At 38.3% G+C, this 23,271-nt stretch overlaps 4 protein-coding genes and 1 pseudogene across 6 annotated transcripts in view; 4 read left to right on the top strand and 1 right to left on the bottom strand.

The window, feature by feature from the left end:
• Window positions 1–23,271, top strand: part of LOC119912524 (trichohyalin-like) — a 729,783-nt gene that overhangs the window by 428,904 nt on the left and 277,608 nt on the right. The gene's annotated exons all lie outside the window — the stretch shown is intronic.
• LOC119912537 overlaps window positions 1–23,271 on the top strand; it is a 452,474-nt pseudogene that overhangs the window by 278,996 nt on the left and 150,207 nt on the right.
• LOC119912538 (butyrophilin subfamily 1 member A1-like) overlaps window positions 1–23,271 on the top strand; it is a 166,799-nt gene that overhangs the window by 42,434 nt on the left and 101,094 nt on the right. The window lies entirely within an intron of this gene.
• On the bottom strand, window positions 569–5,875 carry LOC119912539 (high affinity immunoglobulin gamma Fc receptor I-like). Its single transcript, XM_038731772.1, has 6 exons — window positions 5,431–5,875; window positions 5,119–5,178; window positions 4,161–4,424; window positions 3,257–3,517; window positions 2,181–2,426; window positions 569–1,752 (listed from the first exon to the last, which is right to left on the bottom strand). Exons 1-6 carry the CDS (start codon window positions 5,462–5,464, stop codon window positions 1,607–1,609), a joined length of 1,011 nt encoding a protein of 336 aa, XP_038587700.1. The 5' UTR covers window positions 5,465–5,875; the 3' UTR covers window positions 569–1,606.
• Window positions 6,988–9,212, top strand: LOC119912546 (low affinity immunoglobulin gamma Fc region receptor II-a-like). The gene is made up of 4 exons (XM_038731787.1): window positions 6,988–7,038; window positions 7,336–7,395; window positions 7,894–8,157; window positions 8,822–9,212. Exons 1-4 carry the CDS (start codon window positions 7,008–7,010, stop codon window positions 9,202–9,204), a joined length of 738 nt encoding a protein of 245 aa, XP_038587715.1. The 5' UTR covers window positions 6,988–7,007; the 3' UTR covers window positions 9,205–9,212.

Here is a 23,271-nt window from a genome sequence, read left to right as displayed (position 1 = left end):
GGTTATTCTGTACAGGCTTTGCCATTGTTAAACATAGACGCATGGTCTGATGGTATCACTCAAGATCAAATCAACCCCTTACAGACTGTGTGGTTTAAAAGCACACAGGATGCCTTTATTGACTTAATATATGCACAATGCATGACAGTGCTGTTTATGGGGGGGGCAGGGGCAGCTGTGGCTCAAAAGGTAGAGCGGGTTGCCCATTAATTGTAAGATTGGCGGTTCAAATCCAGTCTGCATGTCTTAGTGTCATTGGGCAAGAAACTGTTTTTTGTTTAAAGTATTGCCACATTAGTTTATCATATGAATGGAAATACTTTGTAATACATGTATATATTTCACATCACATACAAAAATAGACATCAGGACAAAGTATATAAACATTACAAAATTAAAATCAGCAACGTAATACACGTAAAGATGAATACAATCATGGGAGATTTAATAGGTCTAGGTTGTTATATTAATGCTTTATTGTCTCTGTTTTAATTCACCACCTCTGAAAACTTATCTTTACTACATCCACATGCGCAACACTGGTGGCACAGATGGAAAAAAGAAAATATTGTATTTATTATATTTTATTTAAGATATGTAATAATGTCTGTCAATCAAATCACAGAAATCTTGTTCTAATTGATCCCCTATTGTATTATTTTTTAGTTTATTACAATTATTACACATTTACTCTCTTAATATGGAGCTACTTTGAACAATAACAAAAGAAATCTACCAGAGATAACTCTGAACATATGAATATTTTTCTGCTGTAATATCATTTGTCCGTCTCTTAGCTTTAATCCAGCTCAACATCAACACCGTTCATAGAAATGCATGAAGGGCCTGAACTGGACACCTTCAAGTCACCTCATATAACAAACAGGAGAAGGGGAAATCCTTGCCCACAATGAATACGACTTAATCATCATGTGAGTATTTAGGAAATGAATGGCTATTAGCAGTTCCCACAGAAAAAAGTAAACTACTTTACATCCTTTTGCCTTCCACAGAGAACGTTAAGTCAAATGTAATAGACAACAAGTCAATGAGAGAATGATGGTGGGCTGGAACTAATGTTCTCCGGGGGAGTATGTTGAAAAGTTTTAATTGAATTTAATGAAACTGAGCTTCAACAAGCCATCATTATGGCTAGTTCAAGCTACTGAGGTATTTGATTTTTCTCTTTAAAACTGCATAAACATTTTGTTGTTTCTGCAAAGCTCCTTGAAGGCCCTTTGAATTGTCTGTTATTTTCTTCTGGTTTGTGTCTGAGATGCTCAAATTATCAACTGTATCTGTTATAAAATAAAACCCAGAATGAGACGTATTGACACAACTTGAAGCAGGCCGTCTGAAAATAGATCTTGTGTCTCTCTACCAACTCTGTGGTTTTCAACCTTTTCTGCCTACCTGCCAGTCAGTGACAACACTCAGCATACACACAACTGTGAGGAACAGATAACTTGAACAAGAAATGGACTTTTTTTCCCGATGAAAGACATTAGTCATTTTGTGCATGTTAAAATCAACAAACAAAATGTAAGTAAAAGTAATAGACCAGTTTACTTTGTGTCCTTTTCTTGTGTTTCCTTATCTCAGCGGGTCATGGGTTAATTTTGAGTTTCCCACAGTGAAGCAGTCCCACCAGCAGCAGCAGCAGAGGCACCATCAAAATGGTGAAAACTGTTCTTAAGAGGAGGACGAGAAAAACGAAGCGATCTGAGCAGGGATACACCGCTCTGTGAAGTGCTGCAAAGACAACAGAAACATGGTTCCAACATTAGTCATTCCCTACGAGCTAACTGTTCCTTTGTAATAGAAAGCTGCACAATTGATGATAAAACCATTTTTAACTCTTGTTATACAGTGAAACTGTCGCAACAAGCAAATTTAACACATAGTTTTGGAATATGTGGTTAATAAAATAAATCAAATGTCTGTAGTATGGTGATCTCCTGTGTGAAAGTCTACTGTCTGACCCATCCAACCACCTGCTTACTTGGACCTTTCTGTTATTTATACTAGGCCTACTTTTAGCATTCAACAATGATGCTAAAGGGTGCAGTGCTTTAAAAACTGAGGGGCCTTGACCATGCGTCCAAATGTTAGGACTTGGGACTAAGAACAGGTTGGAATCACATAGAGGGCTTTTATTTTCAAACACATTTGGGTCTCACCTCTGACAGCCAGCCAGCTCTCTTGTGATTCTCCAGCTCCAGAGATGTTACACTTGTAAAGTCCCTCATGAGACTTGTAGACATAGGGGATGGTCATGTTTCCTGTAGAGCTGCTCCCAATGAAGAGACCGTCTTTGTAGAAGACAGCTGGGAGGTTGATGGACGTCGTCGTGTTTCTGCAGTTCAGAGTTACAGCATCTCCCTCCATCACAGGAAGGACGGGACTCTCCAGGATCACAGAACTAGCTGAACAACATGAAGATTAATTTTATGTAAAACCTGAATTGACAGTTTTGCAAAAAACAAAATTTGCATAAATGAGCAAAACTAAAGACACCAACATGCTTTAATGAGATGAGGAAGAAGAGTATATAAAGAACATATCCTGTGTGCAGTTTGTGAGCAGTCATACATACAGATAAGTGAAAATTAAGTGCAACTTCAGGGTTCCTTGGCATGGATGCTCTAAGTGTCTGCAGTCTACTGAAAGGATGGACACAAGTTATTACACCTGTTGGTGATAGTGTTGGAGAGCGCTGTCTAATATGTTGCTCTAAAAAGGTTGAGAACTGGACCTGTGCAGTACTTTTATATATGTCACAGAGAATGGTTACTTGATGTTAATTAGGTGTCCAAGCCCAAGGGGGCTGGTGGCCACACATGTAAAGCCAGTGCTGGTGGAGCTGAGGTCGGCCAAACAAAGCCTGGTTGCTGCAGCTAGCCACATGCGATGGCACCCCCCTTCACTCAAAGTCGATGCATTCTTAATTATGCATAGTAGTTTTGTAAAAAAATAAAATAAAATCACTCCTGCGCAGCTGTCAAGAAGGGGGATATTAGCTATGGTATAAAACATGTTTATTTCTGCTGTAAGGTTGGGGGATTTAAGATGGGGATCTATGGAGATTGACTACTTTTTGGAGCCAGTGTAAAGTGGCCTTTCCAAGAACTGCAGTTTTTGGCACACATTGGTATTGGCATACATTGGCCCCTATGGTGGTGTAAATGGTGGGGCTTGACATTAGGGGTTCATGGTATAATCTGTAGAAAATGTCCAAAGAACAAAATAAAAGTACCTTGTTCACTTTTTATTGTCACAGCCAGCCAACTCTCTGGTGACTCTCCAGCTCCAGAGATGTTGCACTTGTAGAGACCTTCATCAGTCTTGGAAACATTGTGGATTGTCATATTCCCAGAATAGCCAGTCAGGATTTGGAGACCATTTTTATAGAAATCAGCTTTAAATTTCAAAGGAGTCTTCTTGTTGACACATTGCAGAGATACATTGCCTCCCTCCATCACAGGAAAGACAGGACTCTTCAGGATCACAGAACCAGCTGAAATACATTTTTAAATTACAGCATGTTTGCCTTGTTTGCACATACTACATTCTACAAGCTTCTGTACTGGGGCTCTTTCAATTGTTGTGGATGTAGATCACATGATGAACAAGTCTGGGACATGCTTGTTGTCTAATCCCCGGCCAAAAAAAACAAAATTACGTAAGCTGATATTCCAATTTATGGGTAGCCGACTTCAATGACTTAATGACTTACAAACCACGGCAACAACAAGTGTTTCCCCGCCATGTTCCCCGGAAAACAGTTTATGTTGTCACCCCAGGGTTTTGTAGTTGTATACAGCACATTTCTGTTTATGGTTGTGTTTCTCACTTTGCAGTATTTCAGCTGAAGATGCGTTTCTAATTTGCTTCTGTTTTCTTAAGCAGGAGTGTGTTGACCCCTTCAGGGCCACCGTATATGACCGATAATATATAAAATTGTTGGCCTCATCCCGACATGCTGGGCACCAAATGTGTTGGAGATTGAACACAATTTGTAAATCCAAGCCAAAAGAGCTTAATAAATGGGTTTGGAGGCGTTTATACTGTTGTATTACACTGCATTACATTATAAAGTATTATCTCATACTCCCTCTGCATCTATATAGTGGTTATATATATAGTCACAGTAAACCTACCAGTGACAGTGATGTTGACTGTGTTGCTTCCCTCTCCTCCTCCAACATCGCACCAGTATTCTCCGCTGTCTGACACAAAGGCATTGTTAATGACGCAGATCAGTGTTGAGGTCACTGTGCTGTTAGAACATGTTGGAATGAATTCGTCAATGTTCCTCACTCCTCTCCATTTAGCCGAACCATCAAACCCCTCGCAGAAAAAAGAGATGGTCTCATATTCAAAGAACTGCAGTCTGGTTGGGACAATACGAAGAAAAGCTGCATCTGAAACAGACAGACAACAATGACTAATTAACTATTATCATTTAAATATACACAATTAAAGGTGAGATAGATACAAATGACAGTAAGTCAAAAGTGTCAGGTATTTTCTGCTGTCTCTTTAAATAGCATAAGGGTTTTTAAACGTAAGGATTCATCAAACGAGCACATATGTCTAATTAAGAGATTACTTTTCAGGTTGACCGTAAATTCATCATTTAAGTCTTTTTCTCAGCTTTTTTTATTGGTATATATTTCCCTAATATTTTCTAGTGCATTTCATTGAAAGAACTACATATTAGGGAGAATAGTAGTTTTCTTGAAATAACTGTTCCTAAATAATAATCATTATTAATGGATTTTATATTAAATTGTATGCTTGCTTCCCATTAAACCTCTGAGGCAAGTATTAGGAGAAGAATGACCCCACACAAGAAGTGTTAAAAGAAGGGAACCTGCTGTCAAATTAATCTTGATTCAAGGGTGGATTTTTAGCTTATTACCATAACAGTTGTTACTGCTTTATGGAGATGCGCAACCCTTATTCTTGTGTTTAGCATTCACAGATGAAGATTTGGCATATTAAGGTAACTCTGACTTTGGTCAAAGTTGAACAGTGAGAAGTAATCCATTAAGCAAAAAAAGTTGTCCAAAATGCAAATATTTTGTGTCTGTAGGTAAATCATTTCCTACTTACTGCCTTTATGAGTGTAACTTTGGTGAACCAGTGCAGCCAGCAACAACAACACCTTCAACACTGAAGGTACAAAGAAAGGAAGTTGTTCATCAGATATACATGCTTTGATATATATGTATATATATATTTATATTCTATAAAACTGTACACATAATCACATAGTGATGATGTCAAAGAAATTCAGATGTTCTTGGATCCTAATATTTTGAAAAAATGCCACTACGTCTTCTTAACATTGATTTGACAAATAAATGAGTATTTTAAGTATCTCTGATATATATGAACAATAAAAACGACAGAAGGGGTACTCACAGAGTCTGGTGCAGAGAGCTTTAACCTCCATCATGTCCTGCTGCTGACTGTCTGAGCATCACAGGGCTACAGATAATTATACTGTAGGTCACAACCTCTTCCTGTGTCTTTGGTGTGTGTTGTACAAACTTGTCTCAGAGGCAGAGCTGATCTGGAGTCAAAAATAACCTCTCTAATGGTTGAGCTCAAACTCCGGCCAAAGAATAACCGTTTCTCAAAGGTGAAGTTAACTCACAGGTAAACTGGCATAGAAGGATCTGTCAAGCAAATTTACCGGAGCTGTGTGGTCTTTGAATTAATACCCACATGAACACAGAGAGAACATGCAGCATTCACACAAACAACTGCAGCTCCAGCCGGCACTCATCAGCTCAGACCACGATGATTGGGTCCGAGGTATGGTCCTATGGGGTGTTGAGGAAAGAGCTGTGTGGACTTGTGTCTGTCTCCAATTTAAGCCTCCCAGTGGCTCCCAGTGCTGGTGGAGAGATGGCACTCAGCAGTGCAGCTGCTCAACAACATCAGGTCAATCTCACGTTGAGCCAATGCACTCTCCCTACAGGAATCTGGCACGATGCCGGCTCCAGCGCCTGTTGATGTTAGCCACAGAAGGGTAGTGGCAGAGTCGGAGATTGCGGCCTTCGAGAGCCGGGAGGAGTGTGCCAGAGCATAGGATCCTTGCATATGTGAGATGTAATCCAAATACAGATTGTTAAAAGTAGTGGTCGTAACAGAGATATGATCCCTGAATGCCTTCTGGCTCTAAGCTGCTTAGAGGCTGAAACATTAAAACCTCATCTGGAGCTGCTTCGTCTTCCTGCCTGATGACTCTCCGGCCCACCCATCAGAAGCTTCAGTGGTTAAGCTGTCAGCAGAGCAGGAGAAAACAACCTCTAAACACCCGAAAGAAAATCATTCAACATCTGCAGATGTTGCTCCAAAGCCACACCAGCCCAGCTCTGGAAAACATTGCAACCATCCCCTTTCACCGGTTAAGTCCGCACAGGCTGTTGAATGAGGCCATGTTCAGAAGGAGCACTGGGCAAACTGACCCCTCATCAGGGATACTTCAACCTACCTTGGTTAGTGGACAACCACTCTACCCCCTGAGCCACAGACACCCAAAATGAAATGTGAATAATAACAATATGCTAAATATTAAATATGTGTATATGGTGTGATATGAGACTGATTTACATTATTTTAAAAAATGCCTTAAAATGGGAACATATCTGGATATACCAAACTCAAAAGGGGATAATGTATTATTTTTTTTGTATTTATTTTTTAACTACTGGCCTAAAAACAATCTGGTTTCTAATAAAATGTCCTTATAGTGGTGAATAATGAACATCTGTTCATAAAATTGTTAATCTGTTCTTTGGCATTCCTGTTTGCCAGATCATATACTATAAAAATCTGATTCTCGGATGCCAACTGCTTTGTTTATGCTCAGAAACCCCAAACCTTCTGCTTCCTTAATCACCAGCAGAGAAACAGGAAGAGGAAGAGCAGGTTCTGACTTACACAATGTTTTAAATTCAGTCTGATGTTCAAACAGTCAGCAGCAAGACAACATGGAGGTGACAGCTTTCTGCATCCGACTGTGTGAGTATCGAATTTGTTGAATATTAAGCATATATTATATTATATTGAGTAAATCACTGTGAAATAACACAAGTGGAAGGTAAAGTGATATGAACTGTTCATAAAAAACTTTGCATGCAAATGTACTTTGCATGCATTCACTCTGGAAGCTGGTTGATCTAAAGCTGTGATCAGCTCACTGATAAACTCATAGATCTTTTCAATGATGGACAAAATATTACAGCCATTCACATGTTACATTTATGTCATGTTATTATGTTACATCTGATGCAGTAAACAGCTCTCTTGTCTCTGCAGTGTTGACTGTGTTGTTGCTGCTGGTTGCACAAGTTGACTTCACTTGTGCTCAAAAAGCTGGTAAGTGGTAGTTGGATAATTGGTCAGACTTTACTAGTTGATGTATATTTTGACTCTCAAATATGCTTCATATATATCACATAATCTCCAACTTGTTATGTACTGTATTCATAAGAACCGTAGAAATACAGTCATGGGCTACAAAAGCTTAACAAATTACACCGTAAATTAAACTTGTATTCTTTAGATAACTTGTATCTCGTGATAATACTACTGGTATATGAAAATAACATCAGTAATAAGCGAAAGGGTAATTAATTTTTTCATGTCACTTGAAAATGAGCCACAGTCTGCATTTAATTATGTATTTGTGTGTTTTTATGTCATTGCATTTATGTTGTCAAAGCAAAAATAAAAGTTTTTTAAACTTTTGCCTAAATAATTTAGCTCTATGATATACATCTCCATTGATTATTGCATGATAAATTATATTGGATTTAAAATGATTTTGTTCATTTAAATATTTAACACATTTTATTCTTTGTGTCTCTGTCTCAGATGTAGTTTTTCCTCAGGTTGTTCCAAACAGAGAGCAGCACTTTGAGTATGAGTCCATTGTTATCAGCTGTGAGGGGCTGGAGGGATTGACTGGATGGAGAGTGATGAGGAAGACCAAAGGATCTGTTATAACATGTGCTTCTAGCTGGTCGACATTATCAGGACCCTGTCAAATTAAAAATGCCTTTCCAGGACCTGACAATGGAGAATACTGGTGTGAAACTGGAAGGAAGAAAAGCAACACTGTCAACATCACTGTCACTGGTATCCAAGTTGTAAAACACTAACTAAAAAATAATCCTCTGAAGTTAGTCTAATTTCTTGTGAAAAGTCTGTGAACATTTCAGTTCAAAGATCAATATATTTATTTGTCCAGTATATTAAAAATAGTCCTATGCAATATCATTAAGTATCACTGACATCAGGTTTGGAAGTAAATAGTACCGTAAATACTGTTGTAAAAAAGTTGTGTTGGCAGAGCTGAGCATGACCTGAGGTGCTCAATAAGACTTTACTTGTTAAATTGTTGGTGGGCTTTGTTCCCCATATAGCAGAGCTTTTCAAACTATGAGCCGTGCCTCTCCAGGGGGAGTTCAGCATGAACCAAATCGAATTAAGACAAAGAATAACCAAATTTCATCAATAACAATTCTGTTCATGTTTTCCTCTATCAATATTTTTTTGAAGTATAAGTTGTAGAATAAACGGGGGTGCTGCGTTTACCTAATTAATTTTTGTTGAAGAAATCTTTATTTGCAAATGGTGCTGAAAAGGACGGATAAAAATAAATACAATGATTTGCATACACATGAAGCTAACCTACTTTCTATTGCTGAAAGAAAGATTTACATGTTTATATTTACAACATAAAACAATTCTTTCTTTCTTCTTTTTAATGCAATTAATTTTTGTGAAATATGTTTTTCAGCTGGTTCAGTGATCCTGGAGAGTCCAGTCCTTCCTGTGACGGAGGGAGACAATGTGACTTTGTGCTGCAGAACGAAGCAGACGTCCTCCAACCTCAACGCTGAATTCTGTAAAGACGGCCACTTCATGGAGAGCAGCTCTACAGGAAACATGACCATCCACAGTGTTTCCAGGTCTAATGAAGGACTCTACAAGTGCAGCATCTCTGGAGCAGGAGAATCAGCAGAGAGCTGGCTGACGGTCAGAGGTGAGACACAGCAGTGTTTCAACAGTATTTGCTCTATTCTTTTCCAGTTTTTTTCTGATAATGCCCTTATCTTTGTGAAGTTCCAGGTTTTAAAACTCAAAAGAAGTATTACAAATGCCAACAGATTACACATGTAACTAACTGTGCCCTGTTCAGCAGTTACAAAAATGTGGAAGCTTAAACTGATGTTTGAGGCTCTGAGCACAGAGGGAGTTGTATTTTGTACGGATTGCTGGTTTGTGATGTTGGGCTATATGAAAACAAAATGACTTGACTTAAAGCAGCACTGCCATTATCTCTCCAGCAACTCATCAGCCTCCCCCTGCTGCCTCTCAGCCTCCCCCTGCTGCCTCTCAGCTCTCTCTGCTGATCTGTGTTGGTGTCAGTGTTTTCCTGATGGCTCTGCTGCCTTTGGTGGGATACTGCTTTGTAGAAGTCATCAAACAGTCATCACAGGTACAGAGAATAAACATGAAACAACTTACATTACTGGCACAACGCTTGCTAGAAGTGGGCTCTTAATGGTAGAATGTGACGACTGTGACAAAACACAATCAAGTTCGGCTTAAGGTAGAAAAAGAAATGCCAATGAGCTCCAGTTCTGGTGGTTCCTGCTGATCGTTACTATATGAAACCTTTCTCTCTGAGTGAGCCCCTTCTCTGCATTGTTTAAATTTTACACAGTCGGAGCGTTTTAGTGTGTCTCATCTGCCACAAAACTCTGTATTTGACTCCTCTTCATTTGTTATTGCAGCAGAGTGCAAGATTTAATTTCCAAAATTATTATAAAAAGCCCACTTGCCCAGTCAGATTGTTAATACTATGAGGACAGATAGAGCAAGCTTTTCCTTTAAGACCAAAATATTTTTTAAACAGTTTCTCAAACAAATCCACAATGATTACATCAACTGTGAATACATGTCCATTGTAGCAATAGGTATCCAGTTGGAGTCCAGTATGTGCCATGGTGCTTCTGCTTTTAATTAGTTTCAGTTTTGTGCATGGATACGGGAAGTGTGGGTAGAGAAAAAACAGGAATTATAAAAAAAAACATAAAATGAGAGTTTGTCCGATCTTTAAGTTAAGTGAAGTTTATGACATTTACCAATATGCTTCGATGGTGATGATGAACGGCACGCATACCAGTAATGAATTAGTGATGAATCACCCTCATGCAGGAATCAAGGCTGTTTTCACATACAGGATGTGGGTGTTCCAGCTAGCTGTCTGCTGAGGTGTAAAACATTCTCATGCTGGTGTTTATAACTTTTAGATGCAAGTTATCCTGGCCATTCAAATAAATACAAAAAAAGTACATTGCAGGGCCACACATAGATGAACAACCACGCTCACACTCACACCTAAGGACAATTTAGGGTAACCAATTAACCTAGCCTGCATGTCTTTGGATGGTGAGAGGAAGCCGGAGCACCCGGAGAGAACCCACGACCTTCTTGCTGTGAGGCGACAGTGCTAATCACCGTGCTGCCCGGATTTCAAAGCATACATTAGGAAAATCTATTGCATTTGTTCATCTTTTTTTCAGCTGTGGCCCACAAAACTACAACTTTTGTAAAGCAGAAACATACATCATTCCGAAACCATGTTTATAAATAGTTTCCAAATAATATAAAAAACACTGACATGTTAAGAGATTCTGAGGTCCTGAGAAACAGAAACAAGTGTATTAAAATAATACACATATTTTTATAGTAATATTTATATGAATAGACTTATAGAATTTATTTAAATAATTGAATTTACTTTGAAAGCAACTTAATTTATGTAGTGCCAGTTTGTATTTTTGTAAATATTTTTTGTCTTTCTGTGTATCTACCTGATACTTGTGTGTAAGATGTATTTTTATTATGTTTCAGTGGCAACATATGCTGTTATCACAGAACCCAGGAAGGAGAAAGGGAATGAACTTGACCTTCTTTCAGGTGAGTGAGTGTGAACAAACATTTACAGAATATTTCTGAAAGTATACCCATGTTTAAATTGTATCAGACTGTGTCTGTTTCCGGAGCTTTAGGCCTTTCTTCATTAGCATCTCAGACAAAAACCACAAGAAACAAGACAGAGAAGCCCACAGACAGAAAAAGATAGATGGAGCCCTGAGCTCACTGTGTAGCAGCTTAGTCCACCATGATACCACAAGACAGTTCTCATGTTAAATTTATTATTAGCAGGACATCAAGTACTTTAAGCAACCTTGCATTCTCATATGTTGTGTGGGAAAGTGATCAGGTGGTCTGTGTTTTATTAATTCACATTGAGGTCAGGCTGCTAATCAGAGGACTCAAGTACTGTTATAAATGTTGTCCTTTATTTTCTCACAGATACATTCAATGTCTATTTTTGGGTGTCTTGCAGGTCACTGAGAGCAGAGACGCCTCACTGAAGAAGGGAGGACATATTAGGGTCTTTTTTAAAAACCCAAAGGTTTTTAAATTGCAGCATTTGTATGGGTGGTTTTGTGTGTTCATGTCAAAACACAATGACATGCTTCTGTGGTTGCAAGAAATATATAAACAGGTTATGTACATTTGTAAAAAGGGGACGTGTTCAATTTCTTTTTTTTTAAACTGCACACATCGGAGACTGTAGATGTGTATGTATAGGCCTATACAAAAATGTACACGGAGACCAATTAATAATCATTTTTTTAAAGTAAATAAACATTACACAATTAAAACAATCACCATAAACCATGTAAAATGCCTAATTGTTACTTTTTATCACTTTTCTGAATGACAGTTTCATCTATCACAGCTACTGATTGATATTTTATTCCCACTAGTTCACACAGTTATTCTCTAAAATAGGGTACAAAGAAAACAATTATCTGTGAATGTATTAATATTTTTCTACAGTACAACCATTCACCCACCTCCAGCTTTAATCCATCATCCACAGAAACCTTCAATTCACCTGATATTAAAAACAGCAGATGGGGACATCCTTAGCAGATCCCACAATGCATATGGTTGATTATGCATCATTATTTGGGAAATGCATCAAGTGGGTGTGGGGGAGTGGCAACAGAGGATGAACCCAAATGCAAGCAGAGTGAGCAGGATGACTCAAGTGGTTTAAAGACCAAAACAGCCAGGTCACAGAAGACAGGAACATAGCAGCCAGTTCACGGTGGGGAAGGCTAAGTGAGGCGAATGAGGTGATTGCAAGGCAGATGGGAGTGGAAGGATCTGTAATTACTGAAGAGAAGTCTGTAGGCACCTGGTAGAGAGAGAGAGAGCAAAAGAATAATGCTGAAAGGGCCTGGGGGAGTGGATGAAGAGAGGGACAGAGAGGCGGTGGTTATCAGCACTTAACACAGAAAAAAAAGGAATCTAATTTACAACATTTTGCCTTCCATAGTCAAGTTAAGTCAAACATAATCAAACAGGAGATATGTTGAATATCTAATACACAACTAAGCAAGGAGAACAAGGCATTGTACAGAAAGAAATGTCGTAATACTTCTCCAGGAGAGAATGTTAAAAAGGTGAAATGGTCAAATAAGACTCATCTGTAATGAACATGTCGTTTTGGCTTATTTAAGGTAAGATAACATTCAGAGCCCAACACGGTTGTCATCCTCCTTGTTTCTCTATAAAACTCTGTAAGTATTTGGTTCTGTCCACAAAGCCATTGAGAGGCTGTTAAACTTTTGTGTCTGAGAAGCTCAAACGATCAGCTGCATCTGTAGAATCTAAGTAAAACCGAGACATGACGCACACTGACGAAGCAGGCCTTCTGAAAATAGACCTTGTGTCTGTCCATCAGCTCTATGATACTTTGTGTCCCTCACTGTTTCCTTAATTTCAGTAGGCCATTAGTTGTTTTTGTGTAACTCTGAGTTTCCCACAGTGAAGCAGTCCCACCACCAGCAGCAGCAGAGGCACCATCACAATGGTGAAAACAGTCCTCAGGAGGAGGAGAAGAAGAAAGAACTGGTGTGGACAGGGACAAGTCTCTCCGTGAAGAGCTGCAAAGTCAACAGAAATGATATAACATGGTTCCAACAGTATCCAAGCTGTTAATTTTTAATAGTAAATTGAACTTGTACTTACCAAAAACAAAACAATCAATGACACTGACCACGTGAACACCATGTTTAAGTCTTGTGCTGCAGTGAAACTATCACTAGATGTAAATTTAAGAGGTAGTTTTGGAACTGGTGGTTGATAGAAGAAATGTAAATGTTTTTGCTGTGTTATATAACTATATAACACAGCAAAAACAATAATCATAATAATAAAGGTTAATAAACTCAACACTGTCAATGATTCAACAATTATCATTAAAGTTACCTGGCTAGAACTGCAACTTAATTACATTCAGGTGAAAAGACTTCTTATTTTAAATGGACTTTAAGCCAAACATCACACACAGGGCTTTCATTTTGGAACAGGTTTGGGTCTCACCTCTGACAGTCAGCCAGCTCTCTGCTGATTCTCCAGCTCCAGAGATGGTGCACTTGTAGAGTCCTTCATCAGACCTGGTAACACTGTGGATGGTCATCTCTCCTGTGGAACTGGTCCTGATGTGGAGCCATCTTTATAGAAGTCTGCAGTGATATTTGTGGATGTCTTTTTGTTTCTGCAACTCAGAGTCACAGCTTCTCCCTCCATCACTGGAAGGACGGGACTCTCCAGGATCACAGAACCAGCTGATCCAAACGATCCAGAAGTGCAAAAAACAGTATACTTATATTAATAAATATAGAATGTATTCAAAGAGCTGCAGTCTGTTTGGAACGATACGAAAAGCCGCTTCTGAGACAGAGAAACAGAGATTAACATATATGAACAAGGTGCATAATAAAGAAAAACTCCAGGATAATCTGATGTTAAAATAATACCTTGCTTACACAGTTAAAAGTAACACAGTAATCCATTAGTGTCTACACTAACAGAATACCTCAAACATTTGTTTGGGTCTCACCTCTGACAGTCAGCCAGCTTCCTGCTGACTCTCCAGCTCCAGAGATGCTGCACTTGTAGAGTCCTTCGTGAGATTTGTAGACATAGTCGATGGTCATGTTTCCTGTAGAGCTGCTCCCAATGAAGAGGCCGTCTTTGTAGAAGACAGCTGGGAGGTAGGTGAACGACACCTTGTTTCTGCAGTGCAGAATCACAGCTTCTCCCTCCATCACAGGAAGAACAGGAGTCTCCAGGATCACAGAACCTGCTGAACAACACCATAAAAATATCTTATGTTAGATACTTACACATATTCAGTGGTTATTTTTTATATCTGTTTATGCATTGAATGTTTCAGTCTACCACAACTAATTGCTCAATGAATCATTACGGGGTCAAAAAAAAACAAACAAAAAAACAAATCTATTGAATTTCTTCTAACTAGCAAGTCAGTCTGACCCTAAGAAAGTCATTTCGGAAGATGAAACGGGTGGCAATAATAGCACTGTATACTGGCGTATGATTACAGTAAACTAAGCCCCCCACAGCTAAGCAAGTGGCCGTTTTTGCTGTGAAATGAGTCTGCGAAATTAGCTGGTGGGTGTGCAGTTGCAGTGTTGTCCAATGTACTGGACAGAACATGTCACTTAGTTTGTTTTTTAGCCTGTTTGCTTTCTCTGTTGTAAATTGAACTTTCAGCCATAATTATTTTTGCCCGCCATTGTAGAAACCCACAGACAGAGGGGACAAGACAGCGAAGTGAAGGGACAGTCAGCAAGAGACAGCTGTTTCTACATGTCTCCCCCTGCTGATTTTGAGTGATTATTGTGAATGCTCTTTGTTTGTGATAACAGATTTTGTCATGGCTTGGGGTCTTCGGGTATTATTTGGGAGGTTGTTGGGTCCATGTCTTGTGTTTCCTCTGTTCTGTCATGTTCATTGGCATGTTCAGCTTTGTTTACTTTTACCAGTTTTGTCTCATGACCTGTCTCAGTTCAGTGTCTTAGTGTGTAGTCGTCTGTGTAGTCGTTCTTAGATCTGTTTACTAGTTACTTTACTATTTAGATTTGACATGTTTTCTGTGGTTGGTTTTATTATATATATACAAATGACATTATATCCATGTCATTTGCTTCTTTATTTTGATCGGTAGGTTCAGTGTCTGTACCATGTCATACATTTGCCTGAGTGCTACATCTATTCCGCCCATGTTTCTGTTTCCTGTCTTAGTCTGAAGTTTTCTGCCTTTGCTGTCATTGTCTGGTTTTGCTTTTTCTTTTTCTTTACCTTGGTTACCTCACACCTGTGGCCTGCACCACAAAGCGAGTTCAACATACCCAGGACATCTTTTAGTTACCTGGCTGAACTCACCCTAACAATCACCATCGGGATAAGTGGTAGCCTACCACGAAGCTGGTTATCAACTATAAATATGCTATACCTTCGTTGAGCTTTTAAAAATGATGCTACAAGGCTTCCCCCAGTGCGTAGAAACATGACGCTAAGGGGCTCCCCAGTGTGTTACAAACTGATGCCAAGGGTTTTTGATCATGCGTCCATATGTGACGACGTGGGAGTGAGAGCGGGTTGTGTATTGCTCACCATTTACGTACGCAGAACAAGCTTAAACAACACAGCCATCAGTGTACAGTAAGTTTACATACACAAAACATCAACATGAGGGGATCATAGTGGCCTATAAATTATAAAAAATGTTCATAAAAATAAAATGAAAATACCTTCTTCATTTTGTTCCATGAAACTGTTATGTATCACAGCCAGCCAGTTCTCTGGTGACTCTCCAGCTCCAGAGATGTAACACTTGTAGAGTCCTTCATCAGATTTGGAAACATTGTGGATGGTCATCTTTCCAGAATAGGTGGTCCAGATTTGGAAGCCATTTTTATAGAAATCAGCTGTGTGGTTTAAAAGAGCCGCCTTCTTTCTACAGTGCAGAGTTACAGTTTCTCCCTCTTTTACAGGAAGGAAGGGACTCTCTAGGATCACAAAACCAGCTGGAATATACACAGTACATTTTTAATTACTTGTTTACTTTGTGTACACATGCCATAGACAATACATTTATTTTACTATTGTATTGGATTTGTGTAACTAAAATGCTTCTTGGCTTGATGCACATAACACCAGCATCTTTTGAGTCAGTAATAAGTGATATTTGAGTGATAAGTGACATTTATTAAAATAAAATAACAGAAATAGAAAACAATATATGTTGAATGGCAAAGATTATAGGCAGCTACAGTCAAATTAATTTTCTAAAGCTAAAATGCTAGTTTGCTAGGAACATGCTAATACTGACATCCACAATACCCACTAATCTAGCCAGCAATCTCAGTCGCTAAGCAAAAAGTTGAGACGTTATGCAAGCAGCATATTTTTACCTTTGACCACTGTCTCATGACTGTCTGTAAATAATGCCTCTGTTGTGAAGCCGTTGATACTGCAGCAGAGCAGGGTTGATATTTTTTTAACTGGATGATGGCGCACAACTAATATGATAGCTCACCCTTCTTTGGAATACCTAGATCTCTGTTGGCCCTGTCAAGATACTTTGCTGTTAGTCAAAGGTGACAATTTGAGTGTGTTTTATTTATCTAATTGTCCAACTGTCATGATTATTCCATTAAAAAACAAATATTTTGCTTGAATAAATCTTAAATGCTGATCTGACCCAGCCCGCAAAACTTTAACAGAAATGTTTTTAGTTGTGTATAAGGATGAAAAGTGTTAAGGGCAGTCAGATTATCTCAGCACCGCAGTTGTATTTTCCTAATTCCTTATAAATTGTATTTTGCATCTGTCCTTCAGATGATGTTTTCCATCAAGGTCAAAGAAAATATTTTATTTATGATATGTTGTAAATATTTTATGTTTTTTCACTTTTATATTTAGAATTTTGTTTTGTAATTCTGTATGGAAATTACAAGTTTGTTTCCACTATACTCTTTCTGCCAATCCTCTGCTATGTTTCTAACAGTGCAGAAATCTTTGACAACGTAAATTGTAATATTCATGCAATAATTCTCATTAAGCAAAATAAATCAATTCCCTGTCTGAATTTCATAATGTTGCACTGTCTGGTCGATTAAAGCTCTCATAGGCAATGTTGGAGAAAGAAGTCCCAAAAGAAATCCCAATATAAATAATATATTTACTGTTTGATTACATTGTTCTGTCTCACCTCTGACAGCTAGCCAGCTCTCTGGAGATTCTCCTTTTAATCCAGATATTGCACAATTGTAAAAACCTTCACTGGACTTGGAAACATTGTAAATGGTCATCTCGCTTGTATATCCAGTCCCACTGAAGTGGCCATCTTTATAGAAATCAGCTGGGAGTTTGGTGGATGTTCCCTTGTTGCTACAGCGCAGAGTGACTGTCTGTTGGTCCATCACAGGGAGAGCAGGACTCTCCAGAATCACATCACCAGCTGAACAACGAAAAAGAAAAGAAGATATCATTCATGCAGTAAAACAGCGATCAGTTAGTAAACTTCACCCAAATTGAACCAGCAGGGTCAACTTATTGAGACAGGCTGTGGAGCCGTGCGCGCAGCCAGGCGGCCCCTGTATCTATTCTGGGCAGAAAATAAGGTGAGCAGCAGCACCAACACAACATGTCTAGCATTGTAAACTTTATGCATTTACTAATTATGTAAATATTTTCAATATGCCATTTGCAGTGAATCAAACTAACTAAAATTAAGTTTGCCAAAAAAATCTCTTTTTGAATTAACATTGATAATATGAGTTAAACATACCAGTTACTGTGATGTTGAGAGCGTTGCTTCTCTCACCCTCTCCATTTTCACACCAGTACTCTCCACTGTGTGAAGCATAGGCTGGTTTAATGTTTAAGGATCTTGTTGATGTCGCCCATCGGGTGGAATTTGAGGGAATCTTTTTCATCACTCTCCATTCAGTCGTGCCATGAAATCCCGCACAATTGATTGAGATGGTTTCATATTCAAAGAACTGCAGTCTGTTTGGATCAATATGAGGAAAATCTGCATCTGTGCCAAAAAAATAAAAAACACAAATAAAAGTAGAAGATCTCTTTAATATCCACACTCTAGGAAAACCTATAAACATATTACTAACATAAAGAAGCGCCCTGGTAACTCTGACATCTCACCAACTCTTAAAGTAGCAATTAAGTTGTCAAATACAGTGCAAGTGCAAGAACTGCTAATATTATGCATTTTATAATACTACTACTAATAATAATTATGCCTGAGCATTATAATTTTAGTTTTAAGAAATGATTTGCTTATGTTAATATAATTAATTAACAAACCTCTACTCACCAGCTTCCTGAGCACAGTAACTATCCTGAACTTGAGCAGTGAGCAGCAACAACACATTCACCACTGGAGAGACAAAAGAAAGCAGTGTATCACACAGAGATGTCTTTATTTACTAAAAACCAATAAACAGTAATTATGTATCATTTTATCAACCTTAAAGACAAGTGTGTCAATATTAATTTTTCAGTGTGCAACATTTTTTTTCATTCAGACAAAAAATAACAAAATCAAATAACAAATAAAAATGTAGACCTTAAGCCTTACTGTAATATGTATTGCTGACTTGGCCTACACAATGAGTAGTTGCATGCTGGTTTTTAAAAATCAGTTCTTTCTATTTCATTTTCTTTTAGAATTATTTTAATTTTAGAGTAAAAAAATTAGGCAGACTCACATATTTTGATGCAAAGCTCTGTGACCTCCATGTTGTCTTGCCCCTGACTGTCTGAACTTCAGGCTGAAAACAAGCTAAATATGATGTATGTGAAGGTGTAGTGCTTCCTTTTCCTGTGCACAAGAGGCCACAGCAGTTCATAGCATTCTAACCGTCTTTCAGGCCTCAGTTGCTCTGGGGGATAAAAATAATTTTATTCAATGAGCCATTCAGTGTTTCTGGGTGAGAACTAACAAACCTGAACGACAGTGACATTTAGGGCCATGCTAATGAGAGTTCACACAATACTGAATAAGCCTACGTGATGGCCCCTGTGTGGTTAACTATCTTTGTTGTTCTCTGTTGAGGTGATTGCAGATCCGGCACACCCGGGGCCTTTGAGCCTGTAGAGTTAAAACTCCATTCTCTTCGCTGCCACTCAGCCGCCAACCGTGGCTTGACCTCTCCATAAGCCACATTATGTTTTGGTTCACTTACAGCACTGACAAACACACCTCATATTTTAAACAGTTATGTTTAGTTCACCTTCTTGTTAAATCACCACGTTTTGATCTTTACGCTGCCTTATTCCCTGTTTTGTCATGGTCATAAAGAAATTATATATATATATATTATATATATATAGATAGATAGATTATATATCTATATAGATATAGGTATAGATATAGATAGATAGATATACATATATAGATATGATATGTTATTATATCTGGGAAAAGACCAAATTGATTGATGGATTCTCATTGTTCACGATGGCCCAGTTCGATTACATCTCATATATGCAAGCATCCTTTGCTCTGGCACACTCCTCCCGGCTCTTGGAGGATCTCCGTTAGAGTGACTACTTGGCTGAAATAAATATGTGTAAATGGTGTGATATCAGACTAATTTACTTACTTTTTGACTTAAATGTAACAAACTACTACTAACTACTTGTATTTCTTTTTAACTACTGGCCTGAAAACAATCTGATGTCCAATAAAATGTCAATAAACTATCTTGGATTTAAAATGATTTTTTGATTTAAATATTTGTTTTAACACATCTTATTTTTGTGTCTCTGTCTCAGATGTAAGTTTCCCTCAGGTTGTTCCAAACAGACAGCAGCACTTTGAATACAAGTCCATTGTTATCAGCTGTGAGGGGCTGGAGGGATTGACTGGATGGAGAGTGATGAGGAAGACCAAAGGATCTGTTATAACATGTGCTTCTAGCTGGTCGACATCAACAGGACCCTGTCAAATTAAAAATGCCTTTCCAGCACCTGACAATGGAGAATACTGGTGTGAAATTAGAAGGAAGAAAAGCAACACTGTCAACAGTCAAACAACAAAGATTAATATCTTTAACTATCCAGTATATTACATATAGTCACATGCAATATTATTGAGTATCAATGGCATCAGGTTTGGAAGTAAATAGTACCCTACCTACTGTTGTAAAAACGTTGTGTTGGCAGAACTGAGCATGACCTGATGTGCTTAATAAGACTTTACTGGTTAAGTTGTTGGTGGGCTTTGATCCCCACATGGCAGAGCTTTTCAAACTGATGCATGAAGATCCCCCAAATCGAAGTAAGATGAAGAATAACCAAATTTCAATTCTGTTCATGTTTTCCTCTGTCAACATTTTTTTGACAAAGTATCATCATTAGAATAAACGGGGTGCTGTGTTTACCTGTTGTCTTTTTGGTGAAGAAATTTGCTAATGGTGCATAAAATGGTGGATACAAACAAATACAGTGATTTCCATACACATGAAGTTAACCTACTTTCCATAAGATTTGCGTGTTTATATTTTCAACAAAAAAAAACAGTTCTTAACACAATGTTACATCTTCTTTAATGTAATTAATTTTTGTGAAACATGTTTTTCAGCTGGTTCAGTGATCCTGGAGAGTCCAATCCTTCCTGTGACGGAGGGAGACAATGTGACTTTGTGCTGCAGAACGAAGCAGGATGGAGAGCAGCTCTACAAGAAACATGACCATCCACAGTGTTTCCAGGGCTAATGAAGGACTCCACAAGTGCAGCGTCTCTGGAGCCGGAGAATCAGCAGAGAGCTGGCTGACTGTGAGAGGTGAGACACAGCAGTGTTTCAACAGTATTTGTTCTATTCTTTTCCAGTTTTTTTCTGATAATACCCTTATCTTTGTGAAGTTCCACATTTTAAAACTCAAAAGAAGTATTACAAATGCCAACAGATTACACACATATCTGACTAGACTACTCAGCAGTCTAGCTGAGTATGAGTTACATTGAAAATAGTAACAAAAATGTGGAAGCTTAAAATGATGTTTGAGGCTCTGAGAACAGAGGGAGTTGTATTTTGTGCAGATTGCTGGTTTGTGATGTTGGGCTTTATGAAAAAAAACAATGACTTGACTTAAAGCAGCACTGCCATTATTTCTCCAGCAACTCATCAGCCTCCCCCTGCTGCCTCTCAGCCTCCCCCTGCTGCCTCTCAGCTCTCTCTGCTGATCTGTGTTGGTGTCAATGTTTTCCTGATGGCTCTGCTGCCTTTGGTGGGATCACTGCTTTGTAGAAGTCATCAAACAGTCATCACAGGTACAGAGAATAAACATGAAACAACTTACATTACTGGCACAAAGTTTGCTAGAAGTGGGCTCTTAATGGTAGAATGTGACGACTGTGACAAAACACAATCAAGTTCGGCTTAAGGTAGAAAAAGAAATGCCAATGAGCTCCAGTTCTGGTGGTTCCTGCTGTCCATCACACCATTAACTAATGTTGGTTTTGTTCCCCAACCTGTCCTTCCTCCTTCCAGTCTTGGTCTTCTCTACAAATAGGTGAGGAACACTAAACTCCTTCCAACATAAGTTTTTGCTTCCACGCCAAAAAACTGATTCAAACCATAATTTTAAGCAGCTCAGACTACAGACTGTAATTATCTACCTTCCAAAACACTCCATTCAGCACTGTAACAGTCAAATTAACTCCCTCAACTAACTCTAAGTGAGCTCCTTTCCTGTATTGAATACATTTACACAGTTGAAGCTTTTTAATGTCACATCCGCTGTCAAGGAGGTGATCCTGCGTCCGCCATGATACTCCGTATTTGACTCTTCATCACTTATTGTGGCTGAGTACAAGATTTTATTTTCAAAATGATTGTAAAAAGCCCACCTGCCCACTCAACTCTGATTATTACTACTATGAGGATAGATAAAGAAAGCTTTCCCTTAATAGCAAAATATTTTCTAAGCAGTTTCTCAAACAGAGCCACAGAAATTACATCAACTGTGAATACATGCCCATCTTAGCAATACTCCATTATCTGTTTTCTTACGGCTTAGTTATTTTAAATTCTCCAGGTGACCTTCTCCTGGTAATTTTACACATGATCAATGATGATGAAGATATAGAAATATAGACAGGTTGTTTGCAACCTGTCCTCACTGCGCTGTCTTATTATAAACTATGATGAACTGGTCCTGGGTCACATCTCTCACATCCAGCGCTGTCTCTACTTTTTCAGCTCCTGCCCTTCTCATGCATTAGTTCCTGTTGCTGACTGTGTAGCTGCAGTGGTTGTTTTCACATACAGGATGTGGGTGTTCCAGCTAGCTGTCTGCTGAGGTGTAAAACATTCTCATACTGGTGTTTATAACTTTTAGATGAAAGTTATCCTGGCCATTAAAAGGAATACAAAAACAGAAATATTGCACATTTGGTGTGACATCATTATACATGACGTGAGTGACGTGTCAGCAACTGTGAGCGTCCGTGGTTTAGACTAGGGTGCTTGCGGCAGTCGCAGTTAGAGGAAGAAAGAGTTTAAGCTATGGCTACATCAGGCACAATTATACAGAGTGGTGCATGACGAATACATAGCAGTGCTATGCCTTCAGGGACAGACTAACCAAGACAAAAAAGTATGTATAAATATGTATATGTATGTATAAAGCTTGTAACAACCAAGGACAACTTTATTATGAGAGAGTGATGAATGTGTGCATTGTGAATCGTACCTCTACGATGCAAATAGAGGGGGGGAGTCATAGAATATCACACGTCTGTTATGTATTGTGTACATGTACATACACTTATTTGGGAAGCATACAGATAGATAGATAAGATAGACAGAGATAGATAAACTTTATTGTCATTTCCCCTGGTATTTCCATACGCAGAGAAACAAAAAGTTGTTTCTCATATACAGTTTAATTCAGTACAATTCATTGCATTTATCCATCTTTTTTACAACTGGGGTTCATGAGACAACAACAAATTATAAAAATATATAATAGATAGATAGATATATATTAGATAAAATTATTGGCACTTCAAGTTGTTAAGAAAGTCTAAGGTCCAGAGAACCACAAACAAAACATTGTGGTTAAAACAAGTGTATTAAAATAATGCAACATAATGTCACTGATATGGTCAAATTTAAATTTATAGATTTTAATAAATCTAATTTACATTGGATGCAACTTAATTCATGTTGTGTCAGGGTTTTTCTGTAAATTGTCTTTCTGTGTCTTTTTTTTGTTTATTTTTATTATGTTTCAGTGGCAACATAGTGGCAAAAT

This window comes from Micropterus salmoides, unplaced genomic scaffold (assembly GCF_014851395.1).
Source record: "Micropterus salmoides isolate LMB-PRFRI ecotype aquatic unplaced genomic scaffold, ASM1485139v1 Ms_hic_scaffold_2, whole genome shotgun sequence".
Classification (NCBI taxonomy): domain Eukaryota; kingdom Metazoa; phylum Chordata; class Actinopteri; order Centrarchiformes; family Centrarchidae; genus Micropterus; species Micropterus salmoides.
This window is presented reverse-complemented; position numbering and strand designations above follow the sequence as displayed.